Genomic DNA, 20386 nt, shown 5'->3' on the forward strand with positions numbered 1-20386 from the left:
TGTATACGGAGGGTCTTGTGAGGTGTTCTCTGTATACGGAGGGTCTTGTGGGGTGTTCCCTGTATACGGAGGGTCTTGTGAGGTGTTCCCAGTATACGGAGGGTCTTGTGAGGTGTTCTCTGTATACGGAGGGTCCTGTGGGGTGTTCCCTGTATACGGAGGGTCTTGTGGGGTGTTCCCTGTATACGGAGGGTCTTGTGGGGTGTTCCCTGTATACGGAGGGTCTTGTGGGGTGTTCCCAGTATACGGAGGGTCTTGTGAGGTGTTCTCTGTATACGGAGGGTCCTGTGGGGTGTTCCCTGTATACGGAGGGTCTTGTGGGGTGTTCTCTGTATACGGAGGGTCTTGTGGGGTGTTCCCTGTATACGGAGGGTCTTGTGAGGTGTTCCCTGTATACGGAGGGTCTTGTGAGGTGTTCTCTGTATACGGAGGGTCTTGTGGGGTGTTCCCTGTATACGGAGGGTCTTGTGAGGTGTTCTCTGTATACGGAGGGTCTTGTGGGGTGTTCCCTGTATACGGAGGGTCTTGTGAGGTGTTCCCAGTATACGGAGGGTCTTGTGAGGTGTTCTCTGTATACGGAGGGTCCTGTGGGGTGTTCCCTGTATACGGAGGGTCTTGTGGGGTGTTCTCTGTATACGGAGGGTCTTGTGGGGTGTTCCCTGTATACGGAGGGTCTTGTGAGGTGTTCCCTGTATACGGAGGGTCTTGTGAGGTGTTCTCTGTATACGGAGGGTCTTGTGGGGTGTTCCCTGTATACGGAGGGTCTTGTGAGGTGTTCCCAGTATACGGAGGGTCTTGTGAGGTGTTCTCTGTATACGGAGGGTCCTGTGGGGTGTTCCCTGTATACGGAGGGTCTTGTGGGGTGTTCCCTGTATACGGAGGGTCTTGTGGGGTGTTCCCTGTATACGGAGGGTCTTGTGGGGTGTTCCCTGTATACGGAGGGTCTTGTGGGGTGTTCCCTGTATACGGAGGGTCTTGTGGGGTGTTCCCTGTATACGGAGGGTCTTGTGAGGTGTTCCCTGTATACGGAGGGTCTTGTGAGGTGTTCCCTGTATACGGAGGGTCTTGTGAGGTGTTCCCTGTATACGGAGGGTCTTGTGAGGTGTTCCCTGTATACGGAGGGTCTTGTGAGGTGTTCCCTGTATACGGAGGGTCTTGTGAGGTGTTCCCTGTATACGGAGGGTCTTGTGGGGTGTTCCCTGTATACGGAGGGTCTTGTGAGGTGTTCCCTGTATACGGAGGGTCTTGTGAGGTGTTCCCTGTATACGGAGGGTCTTGTGAGGTGTTCTCTGTATACGGAGGGTCCTGTGGGGTGTTCCCTGTATACGGAGGGTCTTGTGGGGTGTTCCCTGTATACGGAGGGTCTTGTGGGGTGTTCCCGGTATACGGAGGGTCTTGTGGGGTGTTCCCTGTATACGGATGGTCCTGTGGGGTGTTCCCTGTATACGGAGGGTCTTGTGAGGTGTTCCCAGTATACGGAGGGTCTTGTGGGGTGTTCTCTGTATACGGAGGGTCTTGTGAGGTGTTCTCTGTATACGGAGGGTCTTGTGGGGTGTTCCCTGTATACGGAGGGTCTTGTGAGGTGTTCCCAGTATACGGAGGGTCTTGTGAGGTGTTCCCTGTATACGGGGGTCTTGTGGGGTGTTCCCGGTATACGGAGGGTCTTGTGGGGTGTTCCCTGTATACGGAGGGTCTTGTGAGGTGTTCTCTGTATACGGAGGGTCTTGTGGGATGTTCCCTGTATACGGTGGGTCTTGTGGGGTGTTCCCTATATACGGAGGGTCTTGTGAGGTATGAGAGCGGGGGAGGCAGCATCCATCTTTGTGTGTACAGCAGATTGTCAGTCTTAAAAATAGTGATGAATTTTCCCATAAAGTCTGAGAACATTTCACAATGTATTTATATAGAGAGATTTATTTTTATAAAGTCCAGTCATCTATACGGAATAATGCGGAGCCTCCATTATAATTACCGGACACAGAGCTGGAAATACTTTCCAGATCTTTGTCATCATTTATTTTACAGGAATCTTTCAGAGAACGATGTGAAAGGGGCCGACACGATGACAACAGTGCGACAGAGGAAGAGGATTAACGCTTCTGAGCAAACTCACAACAGCAGCCATACTGACAAAACCTCACCGCCGAATGTGAGGGGGGGATCCAGTAAGTAATGTAAGATGAGCACACCGCTGTGCCACGGTCTACAGATAGAAACTAATCTACATAGGAAGTGCAGTCACTAGAGCCATACTCTATTATACCCCAGAGCTGCACTCACTATTCTGCTGGTGCAGTCACTGTGTACATACATTACATTACTGATCCTGAGTTACATCCTGTATTCTACTCCAGAGCTGCACTCACTATTCTGCTGGTGCAGTCACTGTGTACATACATTACATTACTGATCCTGAGTTACATCCTGTATTCTACTCCAGAGCTGCACTCACTATTCTGCTGGTGCAGTCACTGTGTACATACATTACATTACTGATCCTGAGTTACATCCTGTATTATCCCCCAGAGCTGCACTCATTATTCTGCTGGTGCAGTCACTGTGTACATACATTACATTACTGATCCTGAGTTACATCCTGTATTATACCCCAGAGCTGTGCTTGCTATTCTGGTGCAGTCACTGTGTACATACATTACATTACTGATCCTGAGTTATATCCTGTATTATACTCCAGAGCTGCACTCACTATTCTGCTGGTGCAGTCACTGTGTACATACATTACATTACTGATCCTGAGTTATATCCTGTATTATACTCCAGAGCTGCACTCACTATTCTGCTGGTGCAGTCACTGTGTACACACATTACATTATTGATCCTGAGTTACATCCTGTATTATACTCCAGAGCTGCACTCACTATTCTGCTGGTGCAGTCACTGTGTACATACATTACATTACTGACCCTGAGTGACATCCTGTATTATACCCCAGAGCTGCACTCACTATTCTGCTGGTGCAGTCACTGTGTGCATACGTTACATTACTGATCCTGAGTTACATCCTGTATTATCCCCCAGAGCTGCACTCACTATTCTGCTGGTGCAGTCACGGTGTACATACATTACTGATCCTGAGTTACCTCCTGTATTATACCCCAGAGCTGCACTCACTATTCTGCTGGTGCAGTCACTGTGTACATACATTACATTACTGACCCTGAGTTACATCCTGTATTATCCCCCAGAGCTGCACTCACTATTCTGCTGGTGCAGTCACTGTGTACATACATTGCATTACTGATCCTGAGTTACATCCTGTATTATACTCCAGAGCTGCACTCACTATTCTGCTGGTGCAGTCACTGTGTACATACATTACATTACTGATCCTGAGTTACATCCTGTATTATACTCCAGAGCTGCACTCACTATTCTGCTGGTGCAGTCACTGTGTACATACATTACATTACTGATCCTGAGTTATATCATGTATTATACTCCAGAGCTGCACTCACTATTCTGCTGGTGCAGACACTGTGTACATACATTACATTACTGATCCTGAATTACATCCTGTATTATACTCCAGAGCTGCACTCACTATTCTGCTGGTGCAGTCACTGTGTACATACATTACATTACTGATCCTGAATTACATCCTGTATTATACCCCAGAGCTGCACTCACTATTCTGCTGGTGCAGTCACTGTGTACATACATTACATTACTGATCCTGAGTTATATCATGTATTATACTCCAGAGCTGCACTCACTATTCTGCTGGTGCAGTCACTGTGTACATACATTACATTACTGATCCTGAGTTACCTCCTGTATTATACCCCAGAGCTGCACTCACTATTCTGCTGGTGCAGTCACTGTGTACATACATTACATTACTGATCCTGAGTTACATCCTGTATTATACCCCAGAGCTGCACTCACTATTCTGCTGGTGCAGTCACTGTGTACATACTTTACATTACTGATCCTGAGTTACATCCTGTATTATACCCCAGAGCTGCACTCACTATTCTGCTGGTGCAGTCACTGTGTACATACATTACATTACTGACCCTGAGTTACATCCTGTATTATCCCCCAGAGCTGCACTCACTATTCTGCTGGTGCAGTCACTGTGTACATACATTACATTACTGATCCTGAGTTACATCCTGTATTATACTCCAGAGCTGCACTCACTATTCTGCTGGTGCAGTCACTGTGTACATACTTTACATTACTGATCCTGAGTTACATCCTGTATTATACTCCAGAGCTGCACTCACTATTCTGCAGGTGCAGTCACTGTGTACATACATTAGATTACTGATCCTGAGTTACCTCCTGTATTATACTCCAGAGCTGCACTCACTATTCTGCTGGTGCAGTCACTGTGTACATACTTTACATTACTGATCCTGAGTTACATCCTGTATTATACTCCAGAGCTGCACTCACTATTCTGCAGGTGCAGTCCCTGTGTACATACATTACATTACTGATCCTGAGTTACATCCGGGATTATACCCCAGAGCTGCACTCACTATTCTGCTGGTGCAGTCACTGTGTACATACATTACATTACTGACCCTGAGTTACATCCTGTATTATCCCCCAGAGCTGCACTCACTATTCTGCTGGTGCAGTCACTGTGTACATACATTATTGATCCTGAGTTACATCCTGTATTATACTCCAGAGCTGCACTCACTATTCTGGTACAGTCACTGTGTACATACATTACATTACTGATCCTGAGTTACATCCTGTATTATACCCCAGAGCTGCACTCACTATTCTGCTGGTGCAGTCACTGTGTACATACATTACATTACTGATCCTGAGTTACATCCTGTATTATACTCCAGAGCTGCACTCACTATTCTGCTGGTGCAGTCACTGTGTACATACATTACATTACTGATCCTGAGTTACATCCTGTATTATACTCCAGAGCTGCACTCACTATTCTGCTGGTGCAGTCACTGTGTACATACATTACATTACTGATCCTGAGTTACATCCTGTATTATACTCCAGAGCTGCACTCACTATTCTGCAGGTGCAGTCCCTGTGTACATACATTACATTACTGATCCTGAGTTACATCCGGGATTATACCCCAGAGCTGCACTCACTATTCTGCTGGTGCAGTCACTGTGTACATACATTACATTACTGATCGTGTATTATACTCCAGAGCTGTGCTCTCTCGGCACGGTGTTATTTCTACGGTGTCATTTGCTGTGTATACTAACGATTCTCTTTCGCTCCTCAGGCCGCTCGGTGTGGAGCTCGCTGTGTTGCTTTGTCGGGGTGACGTTCGCTGTGTGCCTCGGTCTGGCCGCCTCGTGTTATGTCGCCACCCTCCATGAGAACGACTTGTGGTTCTCCAGCATTAAGGTACCGGGCACCATTGTATCCTCTTATTACCCTGATTGGCTCTTGTGAGCGCTGCTCTTGCAGAATGTGATCTTGTGACCGGCGTTGGTGGATTTCCGTGCTGCAGCTTTTCTTGCAGAGTTTTCTGTGAGTGGATACCGGTTCCGTTCCTGTGATTTGAGATATTTCAGATAACTGGGACAATTATAAAACTCTCTGGATCACATATTTCCTGCCATTTCACTGCATTTACAATTTTTTCCACATTTTCCAGTAAAGTGAATGCTATTTTTTTTTTTTTTTGTTTTTAAAGAGTAAAAGTAAAAATTCACTTTACCTTAAGGAATTAAACTTGACTCCTTTTAGTCCCAATTACTTGAGTCAGACACAGATCCGGATATGTAGAAGTGTTTGGTGTAATGGTGGCAGCACTGCCCTCTGGTGGACACTTAGGATATATTTTTTTTAAATCCAATTTAAGGCAAACATCCCAATTCTTTATGTCCAGTATTCATCTGAAGTTTTGTTACATCCAGTGTTTTATGTAATAAATCTCACTTCACTGGAGTTTTATGGGACACGGCACAGAAAATGCTGAAATTATGTATTGTAGGTGCTGTTAGGTTGGGATATCGGGCCGTACATTGATCTGGAGCAATAATAAACTGTTGTGTTAATAATCTTCTTCCAGATTCCTAGAAGTTTCCTCACTGGGGCATCGCTGCTGATTCTTTTTTTTCTAGCGTGTCAGTCAGTTTTTAGTTCGTCGCCACCACTGTTTTTTTTTGTGTGAAATCCTTGTGTCATTTCTGTCTCTGTAGGAGGTGGAGAGAGAAATCTCCTTCAGGACGGAGTGCGGCCTGTATTATTCCTACTACAAGCAGATTCTTCACGCCCCGTCCATCACACAAGGTACTGTTATTTTGCCACTGTCGGCTAAACCTCTGGATCCATGCGACTGGAAATAATTAGCCACTAGGTGAGCACTGAGTCAGTGGGATCGGAGTACGAGTCCGACGGTTCTGATTCATGTTCACAGCTCGCGTGAAGGGGTTAATAAAAGCCACTTATAGGGTAATGCCGCCCCATACGCCCCGTAGAGTTAACCCTCTGCATTTTGCATCATCGATTTATTGACATCTTATTCTTTAAATCGGCTCTGCTTGGTCTGCAGGGATCACTGACCTGATCTATGACAATAGCACAGAGTCAAAGAGAACAATTAACATTCTGGAGAGAATGAACATCTACCAGGAGGTCGTCCTCGCCGTCACCTACCGGGCCCTTAACTTATGGGTAAGTGGTGGTTTTCTATGTAAGAAGTAGCGTACATGTACCCCTGGCTTTCCGATTACTGTGGCGTCTGTTGTGAGGGCTCTGCAACCAGTCCCCTTCTGTGCAGGGTTCTGCAGGCAGCTCCCCTGGTTGTGAGGGCTCTGCAACCAGGCCCCTTCTGTGCAGGGTTCTGCAGGCAGCTCCCCTGGTTGTGAGGGCTCTGCAACCAGGCCCCTTCTGTGCAGGGTTCTGCAGGCAGCTCCCCTGGCTGTGCAGGGCTCTGCAGGCAGCTCCCCTGGTTGTGAGGGCTCTGCAACCAGCCCCCTTCTGTGCAGGGTTCTGCAGGCAGCTCCCCTGGCTGTGCAGGGCTCTGCAGGCAGCTCCCCTGGTTGTGAGGGCTCTGCAACCAGGCCCCTTCTGTGCAGGGTTCTGCAGGCAGCTCCCCTGGCTGTGCAGGGCTCTGCAGGCAGCTCTCCTGGTTGTGAGGGCTCTGCAACCAGGCCCCTTCTGTGCAGGGTTCTGCAGGCAGCTCCCCTGGCTGTGCAGGGCTCTGCAGGCAGCTCCCCTGGTTGTGAGGGCTCTGCAACCAGCCCCCTTCTGTGCAGGGTTCTGCTGGCAGCTCCCCTGGCTGTGCAGGGCTCTGCAGGCAGCTCCCCTGGTTGTGAGGGCTCTGCAACCAGGCCCCTTCTGTGCAGGGTTCTGCAGGCAGCTCCCCTGGCTGTGCAGGGCTCTGCAGGCAGCTCCCCTGGTTGTGAGGGCTCTGCAACCAGCCCCCTTCTGTGCAGGGTTCTGCAGGCAGCTCCCCTGGCTGTGCAGGGCTCTGCAGGCAGCTCCCCTGGTTGTGAGGGCTCTGCAACCAGGCCCCTTCTGTGCAGGGTTCTGCAGGCAGCTCCCCTGGCTGTGCAGGGCTCTGCAGGCAGCTCCCCTGGTTGTGAGGGCTCTGCAACCAGGCCCCTTCTGTGCAGGGTTCTGCAGGCAGCTCCCCTGGCTGTGCAGGGCTCTGCAGGCAGCTCCCCTGGTTGTGAGGGCTCTGCAACCAGCCCCCTTCTGTGCAGGGTTCTGCAACCAGCCCCCTTCTGTACCTGGCTCTGCAACGAGCCCTATTTACTTGGATGGGACCAGCTACCACCACTGCGCTGCCGGCAGCCAATGCTCCATCCTGTGGAGGGGGACTAAGCATGACATCAATAGGGGTCCCAGAGGTTGGATAGCGAACTGTTAGTGATACGATACCACTTCCCAAAAACTGGAAGAACCCGTCAATTTAGTAGATAGTTTTTCCAGATTTCACCATCTCTGCTTGCTGTCAGTCTGTAAAGGTAAACCAGGAAGTTTCCATTAACTTACAGCAAACAGAATGTGAAAACAATGATCGACTAAAACGCAAAATGTCGTCGAAAGGTGCAGACCTTGTTCAGTGCACAGTTTACTCCACTTGCGACCCCAATATATCGCCAGCGAGTCTCTGACGTGTCCACCTCTGACATGGAGCTCCGCGGCATCTGCGTAATGACTATTGATGCCTTTCTGTATCCGTAGAGTTACCTGGAGCCGGTGTACTTCTACATTTACACGCTGTTCGGCCTGCAGACGGTGTACGTGGCCGCTCTGTATATTAACAGCTGGCTGCTCAGCGGGACCTGGCTGTCTGGAGCATTGGCCGCGTTATGGTACATCGTGAACAGGTACGGTTCAGGGCAGGACACCTGATTGCCGGCTTCTCATTTCTATGGGGAGCAGCCGACGCGTTTTACTACACCGGACAGGCGTGCGTTCTACCAGAAACTTTCTAGGCACATAAATAGGAAGCAGATTTTTTTTTTTTTTTTTCTTTTCTGAAATGTTTTGGTAAAGTTTAGTACAGCGTGAATGGTTAATATAAAAGCTCTTAGTGAAGGGTGATAAAGGTGTATCACCACCTACGACATTTATTACTCATTCTTCTAGGAAAGCTGGATGACAACCCATATGGGAGCTGTAACGATAGCCAAATTGGAGGTCACGTCTTTTTTTCCTACAGGTGTCTCAGTTTTTTCACATTAATCTTTTCCCCTTTTGCCTTTCAGGTTCCTCAGGACAGCAGGGTGTAATATTCACTCTGCCTTCCCAATTACTTGAGACCGAGAGAACAGTGTGGCATCCCCACGCTGTCCACCCTCATCTCGCCAGGCAGGACCCTATCTCCTGCCACTTCACTGTGTCCAGGGTGATTTGTGGTGGCTTGTACTTGCCTTATTCCACACCCCAGCCCCTCCTCGGAGCGGGCCGGGAGGAAGACGGTGGTCCCTTCCCCAGGTGACATTCCCCCTTTTCTGGCGTCTGCACAGTCAAGGAACATGATGGCGCAGGGAGGAGGACGCTTTATCAATACCAGGAAGCCCCCCTTAAGATTGTGAAGAAGGAATCGGGACTGGCCTATCAGATATTGTCCCTCTTCCTTCACAGGCGGCGGGGGTGCATCGGCGTTCCCACTGAGTGGCGCCACTTTCATATATTCTGACCATGCCATTTTCAAACCCAGCCGTGCTTGTAATAGCGTGCTCTTTTCTTCTCCCTTATGCCCGCTGTCCTGTCTTTGCGCGTCATCCTTTGGCACGCTAGTTTGTTTTTAAAAGGATCCAATCCCACCGCGCCCCGGCCTTCCGTCCTATCATCTGCGAGGCTCGGGCATGCTCCCTTCTCTCCCTCCTATCAGCGACGGTAAATTCAGCATTATGCCCGCCCCTTCCTCCCTCGCTCTGTTTGTCAGGACACCGTCTTCAGTCAGTGTCCATCCGCAACTGTTCCCCTGTAAACCAGCGCCTTCCTGCACCGCACTGTCCTGGGACCTCTGGATCACGCTCCTCCAGGACTGGGTAGGCTCTGTCCAGGCTACGTTTTTTTTGTTAGGCGCCCTCCTCAGCAGTATTCCCCAGGCATTAACTTATGCCCAGAACTGGAGAGTCTCTCTCCTGTCCCCCCACTATCATTCACTACGCCTGCGCCCTTTGTAAAAGAAAGTGGCCCACAGGTCAGGCTTCAGCCTTCTGCCAATCCTGCACTCCTTCTACCATTCTGGCATCACAGGAACAACTGGGCCGTGGCTATCTCTCAGTCTGTGTCGAACCTCACCAGGGTTTCTTAGTCCCTAGTCCAGGTCCTTGAACGTCTACCCAAACATCCCGCTGCCACCAGTGCCCCGATCGCTCCTCAGGACGATTCGCTGGCACTCCGTTACCACTCTCGCAAGAGCAGATCAAGAGTTAGAAGCGGACATAATCGAGCTCCTCGTCCAGATCTCAAGCCATGTATATATCCTCCAGGTTACACTCGACATCCCATGCCATGGAGGTGGCCCTGGGGTCCAACTCTAAATCTGGTTCAGATTCCAAGCACGGGAAGGACAAGACCACCAAGATCCAGGATGTGATTGACAGCCTTATATCCGCAGTTAACCAAACCTTTAATGTTAAGGAAGACAAGGGTATTCCTCAGGACTACTCCGTCTCCGTTAAGAGTGAAACGCCTTTCCCAGGGTTTTCCAATCATGAGGAGTTTGAAGGGATGTTCTTGAAATACTGGGAACATCCGGAGGAACGGTTCTCAGGTAGAAAACAGATAGAAACCTTATATCTCTTTCACGCCGAACTCGCAACTAAGTGGTCCGAGTCACTGGCTGTTAATCTGTCCGACCAAGACGGTCTTCTCTCTTCCCGACGGCTCATCCCTTAAGGACTCCACTGACAGGTTGAGACTTAAGCCAAATCCGCCTTCGAGGGTGCTGGCGCATCCTTTTGCACTGCATTTGCTTCCTCGTGGGTGACCAAATCGGTTTCCGCCTGGGCACAACTCCTCTGGCAGGGCATACTATCATCTGCCCCCTGACGAAGCAAACGCGAAACGCGCGTTGGGGCTCCAGCGTGGATCATTTCTGAGTGCCAGCTCCAGGGGTAAGGATGTAGGGGGGATTTGGGCGCCATCACGGACACTTGTATTTTATTGGAGCCTATGTACAGGGCTCGGTGACGGTCCACATGGACCTATGACTATCTGATTAGGCCCTATACCCCTTTACCTTTCCTTGGTTCTATATTTACCTTTGCACTAGGCACTTTATTTACATATGTGGCATCAGTTTTCCTCCGCGTTGGTTTTTTATCTGTGCTACCGTCACTGTTTACTTTTTTTCTTGTTACTTTATTCATTATTTTGATGTAATTGATATTGGATTTTTATTTTCTATTGTGTATTTAATAAAATTGTTAGTGTCCTAGATGCATTGAGTGTATTATCTCTCCTAGAATAAGTCTCCCCCACTGTGGTTGTGAGTATGCTGGAGAGATTTAGTATTATAATTTTCAGTTTGGGTTTGTTATAATATATCACCCTGACAAGCTGGCTGGCCTAGCGAACCAGATCGCTCACGCAGGGAAGTACCTGCTTGTCTGCGTCTTTAGACGCTGTTTGCTGCTTTGACCGCGTTGCTAATAATATCGTCGCGGTTCAGAGAGTTGTATAGCTCAAAGCCTGGATTCAGCCTGAAAAAGTCTTACTAATCTTCCCTTTCAGGGGGCAAACTATATCATATAATTTCTGACGCTACAGGGGGCAAGAGCACCTCCATTCTACAACCTAGGCCCAACTCCTGTTTCCAGGGAGACATTCTCTTCAATGTCGCCATTTCCCTTCCACAGGGAACTCTCCCCATCGGTAATGTCCTCCTGCCCAGCTGGAGAGACTTAAGCCAGCCCCTAACTGGCATCCCAGGGGTTGTCCTTCAAAGTCCCCCGGGTCCTGATCAAATAGATTTTCTTCAGCATGATCGGTCATCCCTCCCCACCTGTGACTCCTCCCAGGGTGGGCGGCCATCTTCTCCCAGAGTGGGACACATGGCTGTTGGTAGTCGACGACGCCTGGGTCAGGAAAATAGTGACTTCCAGCTACAAAATAGAGTTTTCATCTCCCCCCGGGAATCGCTTCTTGATGTCTCACCCACCAGGACTTCCAGCTCAGGTCCCAGGTTTCTTTCAAGCCATTTCCTCTCCCCTCCAAGCAGAAGTCATCGTCGCCGTTGCTTCCCAAGAACTTTTTTCCGGTCTCTGTCCCAATCTTTTTGCTTTCCTAAAGAAGGACGGTTCCCTCCTTCCAGTCCTGGACTATAAACGTTTGAACCGATCCATGCGTCTTCAGCACTTCCAAATGGAGTCCCTCCACTCAGTAAACTCTTTGATGGAGCCCGAGGAGTTTCTCTGCTTGGTGGACATTCAGGACGCAAATCTCTACATCCTGATGTGTGCGCCGCATCAGAGATTTCTCAGGTTTGCAGTTCAGGGAAGTCATTATCAGATGACAGCTTTCCACTTCTGCCTAACCTTTGCCCCCAGGGAGTTCAAGAAGGTGATGGCGTCCTTGATGGCCATTCTGCGTTCCAGAATACCCTCGACACTCTTGCTCGGCTCGAATGGATAGTCAACAAAACAAAGTCTTGGTTGCTTCCGACGCAACATATTACTTTCCTGGACATGTTGTTTGACACCACCCATGCCAAAGTCTTTATCCCGCAAGAGAAAATCTCTGCCCTTCACCTGGAAGGTCCTCTCTTTGAAACACTTATTCTGTCACCCCCTTGGCTTCTGCATGGGTGTGCATGATGGTTGCGGCCATGAAGCCCATGCCCTTTGCCCAATTTCACACCCGTCCACTTCAGCTGGCCCTCTTGTCAGCATGGGACAAAAAGGTGTCTTCCTTGGACCATCCCATTAACCTTCTCCCTTCGTGTACGTCAGTATTTAACATGGTGGACCCTCCACTCGTTTCTTCATCTCGGGAGATCTTTTCTTCCTCACATTGCAAGGTCATCACTACCGATGCAAGTCTTCTCGTTTGGGGGCAGAAGTGTTTCTGCATCACACAGTGCGGGGCTGCTGGAACCCTCAGGAACTTACCCATCCTATCAATCTCCTGGAGATCAGGGCTAACTCTCCCTTCTACACTGGCTGGAACTCCTCAGGGGCCATCCGGTTCGTATTGTAGGACAACACCATGGCGGAACATGCAGCCAGTCTGTTCTGGCAGATGTATCCAGGATCTTAATCTGGGCAGAGAATCATGTAACAGCAATCTCGGAGGTTTACATTCCAGGAGTAGAAAACTGGGCCTCCAGTCGGCAGGATTTCGCCTCAGGCGAGTGCTTACTCAACCCCGAAGTGTTTGACCAGATCTGTCAGAAGTAGGGCACCCACGATGTTGATCTGATGGCATCTCCGATGAACGCCAAGGTGCCCAACTTCGTAGCCAGGTCCCGCGATCCTCTGGCGATCAGTCAGGACGCCCTGGTCCTGTCTTGGTCTCTCTTTCGCCTTCCATATCTCTTCCCTCCCCTTAATCCTGAGGGTCGTCAAGAAGATCAAATCAGAGGGAGTATCAGTAATTCTGGTGGCTCCAGACAGGCCTGGTATGCACAGCTAGTAAACATGCTCATAGACACTCCTGGAAACTTTCTCCAGTGTGGCCTTGACTCCAAGCTTTCCCTCAGCACTCTTAAGTGTCAAGTCTCCACCCTTTTGATTCTGTTTCAGAAGGGTCTGGCATCTTGACCCCAGGTCAAGACCTTCCTCAAGGGTGTTGCTCATTTGGCTCCACCTTAACATCCTCCGGTAGATCCGTGGGACCTTAACTTTGTCCTATATGCCCTTCAGCTCTCCATTCGAGCCTTTCCAGGACATAACAACTTTCTTTCTTTCCTAGAAGGTTGCTTTCTTGGTTGCTATCACGTCTATCAAACGAGTTTCGGAACTGGCGGCTCTTTCCGGTCGTTCTCCTTTTCTCATTATCCATAAGGACAAGGTCGCTCTCAGACCGGTTCCTTCGTTTCTTCAGAAGGTAGTTTCCTCTTTCCACATCAATGAGGATATCGTTCTGCCTTCCCTTTGCCCTTCCCCAGTTCATTCCCTGGAGTGGTCTCTCCACAAGCTGGATCTGGTCAGAGCTCTTAGCTTCTACCTCCTCTCTAGGACAGCTACCTTTCGGGCTTTGACTCTTTGTTTGTTATTCCTCAGGGTCGTCGTAAGGGTCTTGCAGCCTATAAATCTATCGCTCTCTTGGGAGGCATATCGGGTCGAGAACAGACCACACCCTTTGGGGGTGAGGGCTCACTCCACCTTGGGCGTTGGGGGGCCTCCTGGGCCGTTCGTGAACAGATCTCTGCATCTCAAGTTTACAAGGCAGCTACCTGGTCTTCCCTTCACACTTTTGCGAGGTTTAAGGCTATGTGCACACGTTCAGGATTTATTGCAGAAATTTCCTGAGCAAAACGGACATTTTCTGCAAGAAATCCGCATGCGGTTTTTTTTTTTGCGGATTTTTTTGCTTTTTTTTTTTTTTTTTTTTTTTTTTTCCGGAGATTTCCCAATGCATTGATATAGTGGGAAATCCGCAAAATTAATGAACATGCTGCGTTTTTTTCGCGGAAAAAAAACGCAACATGTGTACAAAAAGTGCAGAATGCATTCTAAATGATGGGATGCATAATGTATGCGTTTTTTTTAGCGAAAAATCTGCAACGTGTGCACACATCCTTACTGATTTCATACCTACGCTTCGGCAGATGCCAGCCTGGGAAGAAACGTTTTGCAGATGGCGACTGTCCACTGTCTGACCTGAGTCTTCCAAAGTCATTTTATTCCCTCCCTTGGACGTCCCATTGTTACCTGCGTCCCCCAATGAAGTGATAAAGAAAGGTGGATTTTTGGTACTCACCGTAAACTTTCTTGGAGCCTTCATTGGGGTACACAGCACCCTCCCTGATTTTCTCTTTTTCACTAACTGACGAGCTTTTTGTCTGTCGGTGAGTATATACTGCTGAGGAGGAGCTAACTCTTTTTTTGCCTAGTGTCAGCCTCCTAGTGACGGCAGCATACACCCAGAGATATTACAGTGAGTACCAAAAATCCCTCTTTCTAAGTTATACCTCCAGATGACATCCAATGGCTATCATCACAGCTCCTAAGGGGGTTGTCAGCCAACTTTCCTGAGTGGCACATCCCATAATAAATGTCTTAAGGTGTGAATAATACCCCACAAATGTGCCATTCAGTACTGTAGGAAAGATGGATGACACGTGACACGCTAGTAGGAATATTATTATTGCTTTTAGGGATAAACTTCATGTTTTGTTCCGGTTGGACGGATTTCTTCTTACGGTATAATTTTTTTCTTTTTTTTTTCTTGGACAGAATTGACACAACCCGAGTTGAATTTACCATTCCTCTTCGAGAAAACTGGGCGCTCCCTTTCTTTGCCGTTCAGATAGCAGGAATATCGTGTTTCCTGAGACCCGGTTTGTCGCCGTTAAAAGCGGTAAGTGGGATCAGTACAGAATATTCTAGGACATTGACTTGTACAGTCTCCGTTTCGTATCAGTGACTTTGCTCCGTCTACACTTTGACAAAGGAAACTTACCTGTCGGTTGAAGGTCCATTAAGTTGCATCACAATAAATAGTGAATATATTAAAAAAAAAGCTGCATACTAAACTATAAATCACCCAGATTTGTGGAATAGTTCACACATACCGTAAGTTATAATCCTACACCTCTGTTTGCATATCCGTGCCGACTTCTGCTGCCGGCTTTAGATGACGCTTTGCTGGCTCATCTGTCCCATCCCTCCTCAGCGGAGCAGTACTTGAGCCTGGACCATCAGCTGCCGGAGTACAATGCACTGATATTATAGTAAATCCTGAACTTTCTAGCTTCGGAGTCTTCAGGAATAGCAGATTGTGACTTGTTTGCAGGTTTCTCTTTATCTTTCTTTTATATGTTGATTTAATTTCATGTTCCTATCCAGAGACTGTCCCTTCTTGTAGTTTACATCTCCACGTTCATCTTCAGCCTCACCTGGCAGTTCAACCAGTTCGTTCTGCTCATTCAAGGTCTCGTTTTCTTCTCTTTGGACTGTCTGGACTTAATACCGGCTAGCAAGGTGAGGCGAACACTCAGCTCAATTCTTCAAACCTCGATGGTATCCTCATGCATCATATGTGTAGTGCCGACGTATTGCCGTGTATCGTCTGCCACAGTGGAGGTTAGGGAACAATATTAAACATTGTCTTTTGGGTTTTTTTTTATGGAGGATAGAAAGGAGGTTGTTTATAAAGCTGCGAATAGCGGCAATGTTCAATTCTTCTCCCACCGATACACATTAGGTAGTTGGCTGGTTCCCTCAAAATTCAGCCAAGATTAATGTGCATGGGGCCTTTAAAGGGGTCCTTTCACCAGTCTGGGGTTGCCCTTTTTATTTAAGAAAAGAGTGGGCAGATGGGGGATTTTTCATCCAGCAAATGTGTTAAGAAGGGTCTCAAATGCACCCTCTACCCTAAAGGACACAATTTTCTAGCAAAAGTCGGGTCCGAGCTCCCGGCTCTCTGCATGCAGTGCAGGTTCCCACAACAGTCCGCTGCACGATAACACGAAAGATTCTGCTCGATCACAGCGAGGCGGGAAGTTTGGACCCAACTTTTGCTAGAAAATTGTGTCCTTTTATGGCGCAGACAGACAGCCATATTTCTTGTGCGAGGATCGTATTGCAATCCTCGGGCTGACCTTAGCGTGACAGCGGCATAGAAATAGATCACGCTCAGGTTAGGAGAGGTGTCGGTCCGGTCCGTGCTGTGCGATGCGATCCTCACACCAGAAATACGTCCTCTGTCTGCACCATTAGGGGTAAGGCTGCATTTGAGACACTTCTTGCCACATTTACCTAATTGGCGTCATTTTGAAAAATCACTTATCTGAGGCTGCCCGCTCTTAAAAAGGGGCATCCCCAGACTGGCGATGACTTCTTTCTAAGGAAGATTTACTAATCCTAAACATGCTTCATGTAATCGGGCATAACCCCAATCATTGATTTGTTGCCATGAAAGTGACATTTTCGGACCGGGCTGCAATACGACTTGCTAGATCACCTTCAGTCCAACAGGTCCTATATAACTACGGCTGATTTTATATATACTTTCGGTCTACTCTGTGAAATCCGCTCACTGAATGGAAACGTCCAGTTAGATATGGTCAGGACAGACTTTCCTTGTCTGCTTATATATAGTTTCCACTCACCGAGAACAAACAAGAAACTTAAGTTCAGTCCCAATATTATAAAAAAAAAATTCTTAAGTCATTTAAAAATGCAAGGAAAGCTCATAGTGGAGAAAAATTCCAAAAACAAGAAATCTCGGAGGAGGTGAGCAGATCCTGGCGCTCCGTGACTGAAATGTTGGATGCTTCGGTTCTAGGTGAGGAGCCTGTACGTGGTCCAAGCGGCGAGCCTGGTCCTGGTGTGTCTCCTGCAGTTCTTTAATACCATGATTTTGGGATCTCTGCTCCTCAGCTTCATTTTGGCAGCGGTTACAGCCCAGAAACTACAGGTGAGCAGCGATCATATCAGTGCGGTGGAAATCCTGGCAGACGGGTACCGCTCCGATACCAACCATTTATTTTCCGTTTGTCATGGAAAAATCATCCATTGTGTTGGTCTTGCAAGCTGTTGGGATCTGATAATCCAGAAAGGTCTGTGAAGATTAATTAAACCCATCCTCCTTTCGTTTAGAAAAACCTTAAAAGCGGCCATCTTCGGAGAAGGATTTGGAACCTCTGTCTTCACGTGGCCATTGTCCTGTGCCTCACGGCGTCGATAAATGTGTTTGTGAAGGTAAGTGCGAAACAACATGGAGGATCGGACGCCAAATGACCTTCTCCTAGCCTTGCTCGTGACACGTGCGTGCTGCTTCATTGTCTATAGGACTGATGGAGGAATGCAAGTACAGAGCTTGGCTATCTCCGTCAGTCCAATAGACAATGAATGGAGTGATAATGCACTTGTAAGATCACCACTTTATTCAAAGGGGGACACAAGATCAGTGACCCCTGCATTGATCATATATTTATCACCTCACCTGTGCAATGACGTACATGGGACAATCCCTTTAGGCAACCACAGAAAGGATTGTAGCAGAATCTCCTGACACTTTTTCTCTCTGTGGATCTCATCCTGTTCTGTTTTATCACCAAGAGGTAAGTGGCACTACATGAACCCGCCAGCCTCCTCATGAAATAGCCTGCCCATCTGGGTATGTAGGACTTGGTGAGGCTGCCGTATGTGTAACCTTCCGCTGCTGGTCCGTGTACACACCTGCCATTTGCCTCGTAGTGATGCAATAACTGGGGCATGATGCATGCTTTATGACGAGAGGAGGAGTACTTTTTTTTTTATAATTGTATTTTTCCAGATTTTTATTTTGGGGACAGGTATGTTTTTCTTTGTGCTCTGCAGAGCAAATAAGACAACTTCTAAAATGACATTTTTTTTTCCCCACAGATTATCCAGATTGCACCTAAAACTTAACTTTTTTGTTTTTCTCCAACAGAAAATCCTGAAGCTGCAGTCGGACGAGCACATCTTCAAGTTTATACAGGCCAAGATGGGCTTCAAAACCCGGTCAGTCTGCGGTGATAGATGGAAGCGGTACTGCACACGTGGCTTAAAGGGACGAATGAATGTTTTCCCTTTAATGTCAGCACTTTTTTGTGTAGGAGGAGCTGTACCCGTATGGCCGTGATTGCTCTGTGGATTCTTCTCTCCTCCCTGTTCTATCTGACGTAGATCCTAGATGTTGGTGGATTGCGGTCAGCGCCTCCGTGCCGTCCTCTTTTCACCACACGACTGATCCTGTCTGTCTCTTCTTTGTAGAGACTTCGATGCCAACCTTTACCTCTGCGAGGAGCCGTTCCAGCTGCTGCCATTGGACACATTCGGGAGACTCTCGGATTCTTTCCTCCTTTACCCTTTTATTATCGCTCTCTTTTTCTTCACCGTTGCAACCGCCATCACTGTGTTCTGTAACCTCAGGTAATTAATCTGGTTATATATTTTTTTTTTACTTACTGGCACTTTCTAGTTTTTGACGCGTTTCATGCATTATGTTCCTAACCCTTTGAAGCAAACCTCACCTTTGAAAGTCGAGGGCGAGGATTATTTCTTTTACCTCCATTGATGTACTTTGCTCCAGCACTCGGATGTATCACCAAAGCTGTAAATGACAGATAATTGTAATAAATAAGTTGCTTTATGAACATTACTTTTTTTTATTTCCAGTAATCCTTCAACTTCTAAGAAGGCGAATCAGCAGGAACAGAAGATGTGTCTAGTAAGAGCCGACGTCGCCTACAACCTAATGCACAACCTCCTGTTCGGGTGCCTGGCCATCAGCACTATGAGGTGAGCCCAAATAGGGGTGAGATTTATCAAAACTGGAACCTTTAAGCCAAAAAACGACTCTGATGTGCTTGATTGCAGAATGAAATATCTCTGGACGTCGCACATGTGTGTTTTTGCTTCTTTCGGACTCGCCAGTATGGACATTTGGGGAACTGCAATGAGACTGCTGCGTCTCCACACACCACAAAGGGTTAGTGCAAGAAATGTGCCAAGTCCTATTCTCCCTCTTAGGGACTGATTCAAGCGTCCGGGCAAATCGGTTCAAGATTGGGCTACAAGGCAAGGACTGGCCGGCGGTCTCCCCACCCGAGCATGACGGCTTCATGTGTTTCTATGCAGCTGTTATGCATCGATCAGGAGACCCGCGGCCATGCTGTGCATTGCTGTCTGATCTCAGACCAATTTGTAAGGACGTCTCAATGCGCTCTTATACTCTGTATGGTTGTTACCCAGTTTTACCCTTCCCATGTAAATTAACTGGCGAACAGACTGATCCAACAACCCTCTTAATCAGTCATCACATGCCTTTAATATTCGCAGGTGGAGCGGTGCTTTGTCCGCGGCTGTTAATTTATTATTATTTATTTATATAGCACCATTAATTCCATGGTGCTGTACATGTGAAAAGGGGTTACATACAGGGTTATAGATATCGTTAACAGTAAACAAATTTACAGTGACAGACGGGTACAGAGGGGAGAGGACCCTGTCCTTGCCGACTTACATTCTTCAGGATAGTGGGGAAGAGACAGGAGGTTGGTGTGCAGCCGCATTGGTGGTGGTGAGGTGGCTGCTCGGGTGGTCGTGGCGGCAGCTCAGGTGGTCTGTGACGTGGCGGCAGCTTGGGTGGTCTGTGACGTGGCGGCAGCTTGGGTGGTCTGTGACGTGGCGGCAGCTCGGGCGATTGGTGAGGCAGTAGAATGGTTATTGCAGGCTGTAGGCTTTCCTGAAGAGATGGGTTTTCAGGTTCCGTCTGAAGGATCCGAGGGTGGTGGATAATCGTACGTGTTGGGGCAGAGAATTCCAGAGGATGGGGGATATTCGGGAGAAGTCTTGGAGGCGGTTGTGTGAGGAACGAATAAGTGTGGAGGAGAGTAGGAGGTCTTGGGAGGATCGAAGATTACGTGAGGGAAGATATCGGGAGATTAGTTCAGAGATATAGGGACGAGACAGGTTGTGGATGGTTTTGTAGATCAGTGTTAGTAGTTTGAACTGGATACACTGAGGGAATGGAAACCAGTGGAGGGATTTGCAGAGGGGTGAAGCAGGGGAGGAGAGAGGTGGATTTGCCAGGCAGCAGAGTTGAGGACAGACTGGAGTGGTGCAAGAGAATTAGCGGGGAGGCCACAGAGGAGGGTGTTGCAGTAATCGAGGCGGGAGATGATGAGGGCATGCACAAGAGTTTTAGTAGATTGTGGTCTTCTGGGACGGATTCTGGCAATATTTTTGAGTTGAAGGCGACAGGAGGTGGCAAAGGTTTGGACGTGAGGTTTGAAGGACAGGGCAGAATGGAGAGT

The 20386-nt window shown here is 48.1% G+C and overlaps 1 protein-coding gene across 3 annotated transcripts in view; it reads left to right on the plus strand.

Moving 5' to 3' along the window:
* DPY19L3 (dpy-19 like C-mannosyltransferase 3) overlaps window positions 1–20386 on the plus strand; it is a 37150-nt gene that overhangs the window by 1648 nt on the left and 15116 nt on the right. For 2 of the 3 annotated variants that reach the window (XM_069739318.1, XM_069739317.1), the window contains exons 2-14: window positions 2026–2165; window positions 5243–5367; window positions 6168–6258; window positions 6521–6642; window positions 8161–8306; window positions 14835–14958; window positions 15447–15581; window positions 16888–17019; window positions 17202–17303; window positions 18019–18089; window positions 18342–18500; window positions 18747–18869; window positions 18948–19059. In XM_069739318.1, coding sequence (XP_069595419.1) covers window positions 2063–2165; window positions 5243–5367; window positions 6168–6258; window positions 6521–6642; window positions 8161–8306; window positions 14835–14958; window positions 15447–15581; window positions 16888–17019; window positions 17202–17303; window positions 18019–18089; window positions 18342–18500; window positions 18747–18869; window positions 18948–19059 — 1545 coding nt within the window. In that variant the 5' untranslated portion in view covers window positions 2026–2062. Of the gene's footprint in view, window positions 1–1981; window positions 2166–5242; window positions 5368–6167; window positions 6259–6520; window positions 6643–8160; window positions 8307–14834; window positions 14959–15446; window positions 15582–16887; window positions 17020–17201; window positions 17304–18018; window positions 18090–18341; window positions 18501–18746; window positions 18870–18947; window positions 19060–20386 lie in introns of all 3 variants that reach the window. The other variant, XM_069739319.1, reaches the window with a different exon arrangement.

Source organism: Ranitomeya imitator, chromosome 9 (genome assembly GCF_032444005.1).
Source record: "Ranitomeya imitator isolate aRanImi1 chromosome 9, aRanImi1.pri, whole genome shotgun sequence".
Lineage (NCBI taxonomy): Eukaryota > Metazoa > Chordata > Amphibia > Anura > Dendrobatidae > Ranitomeya > Ranitomeya imitator.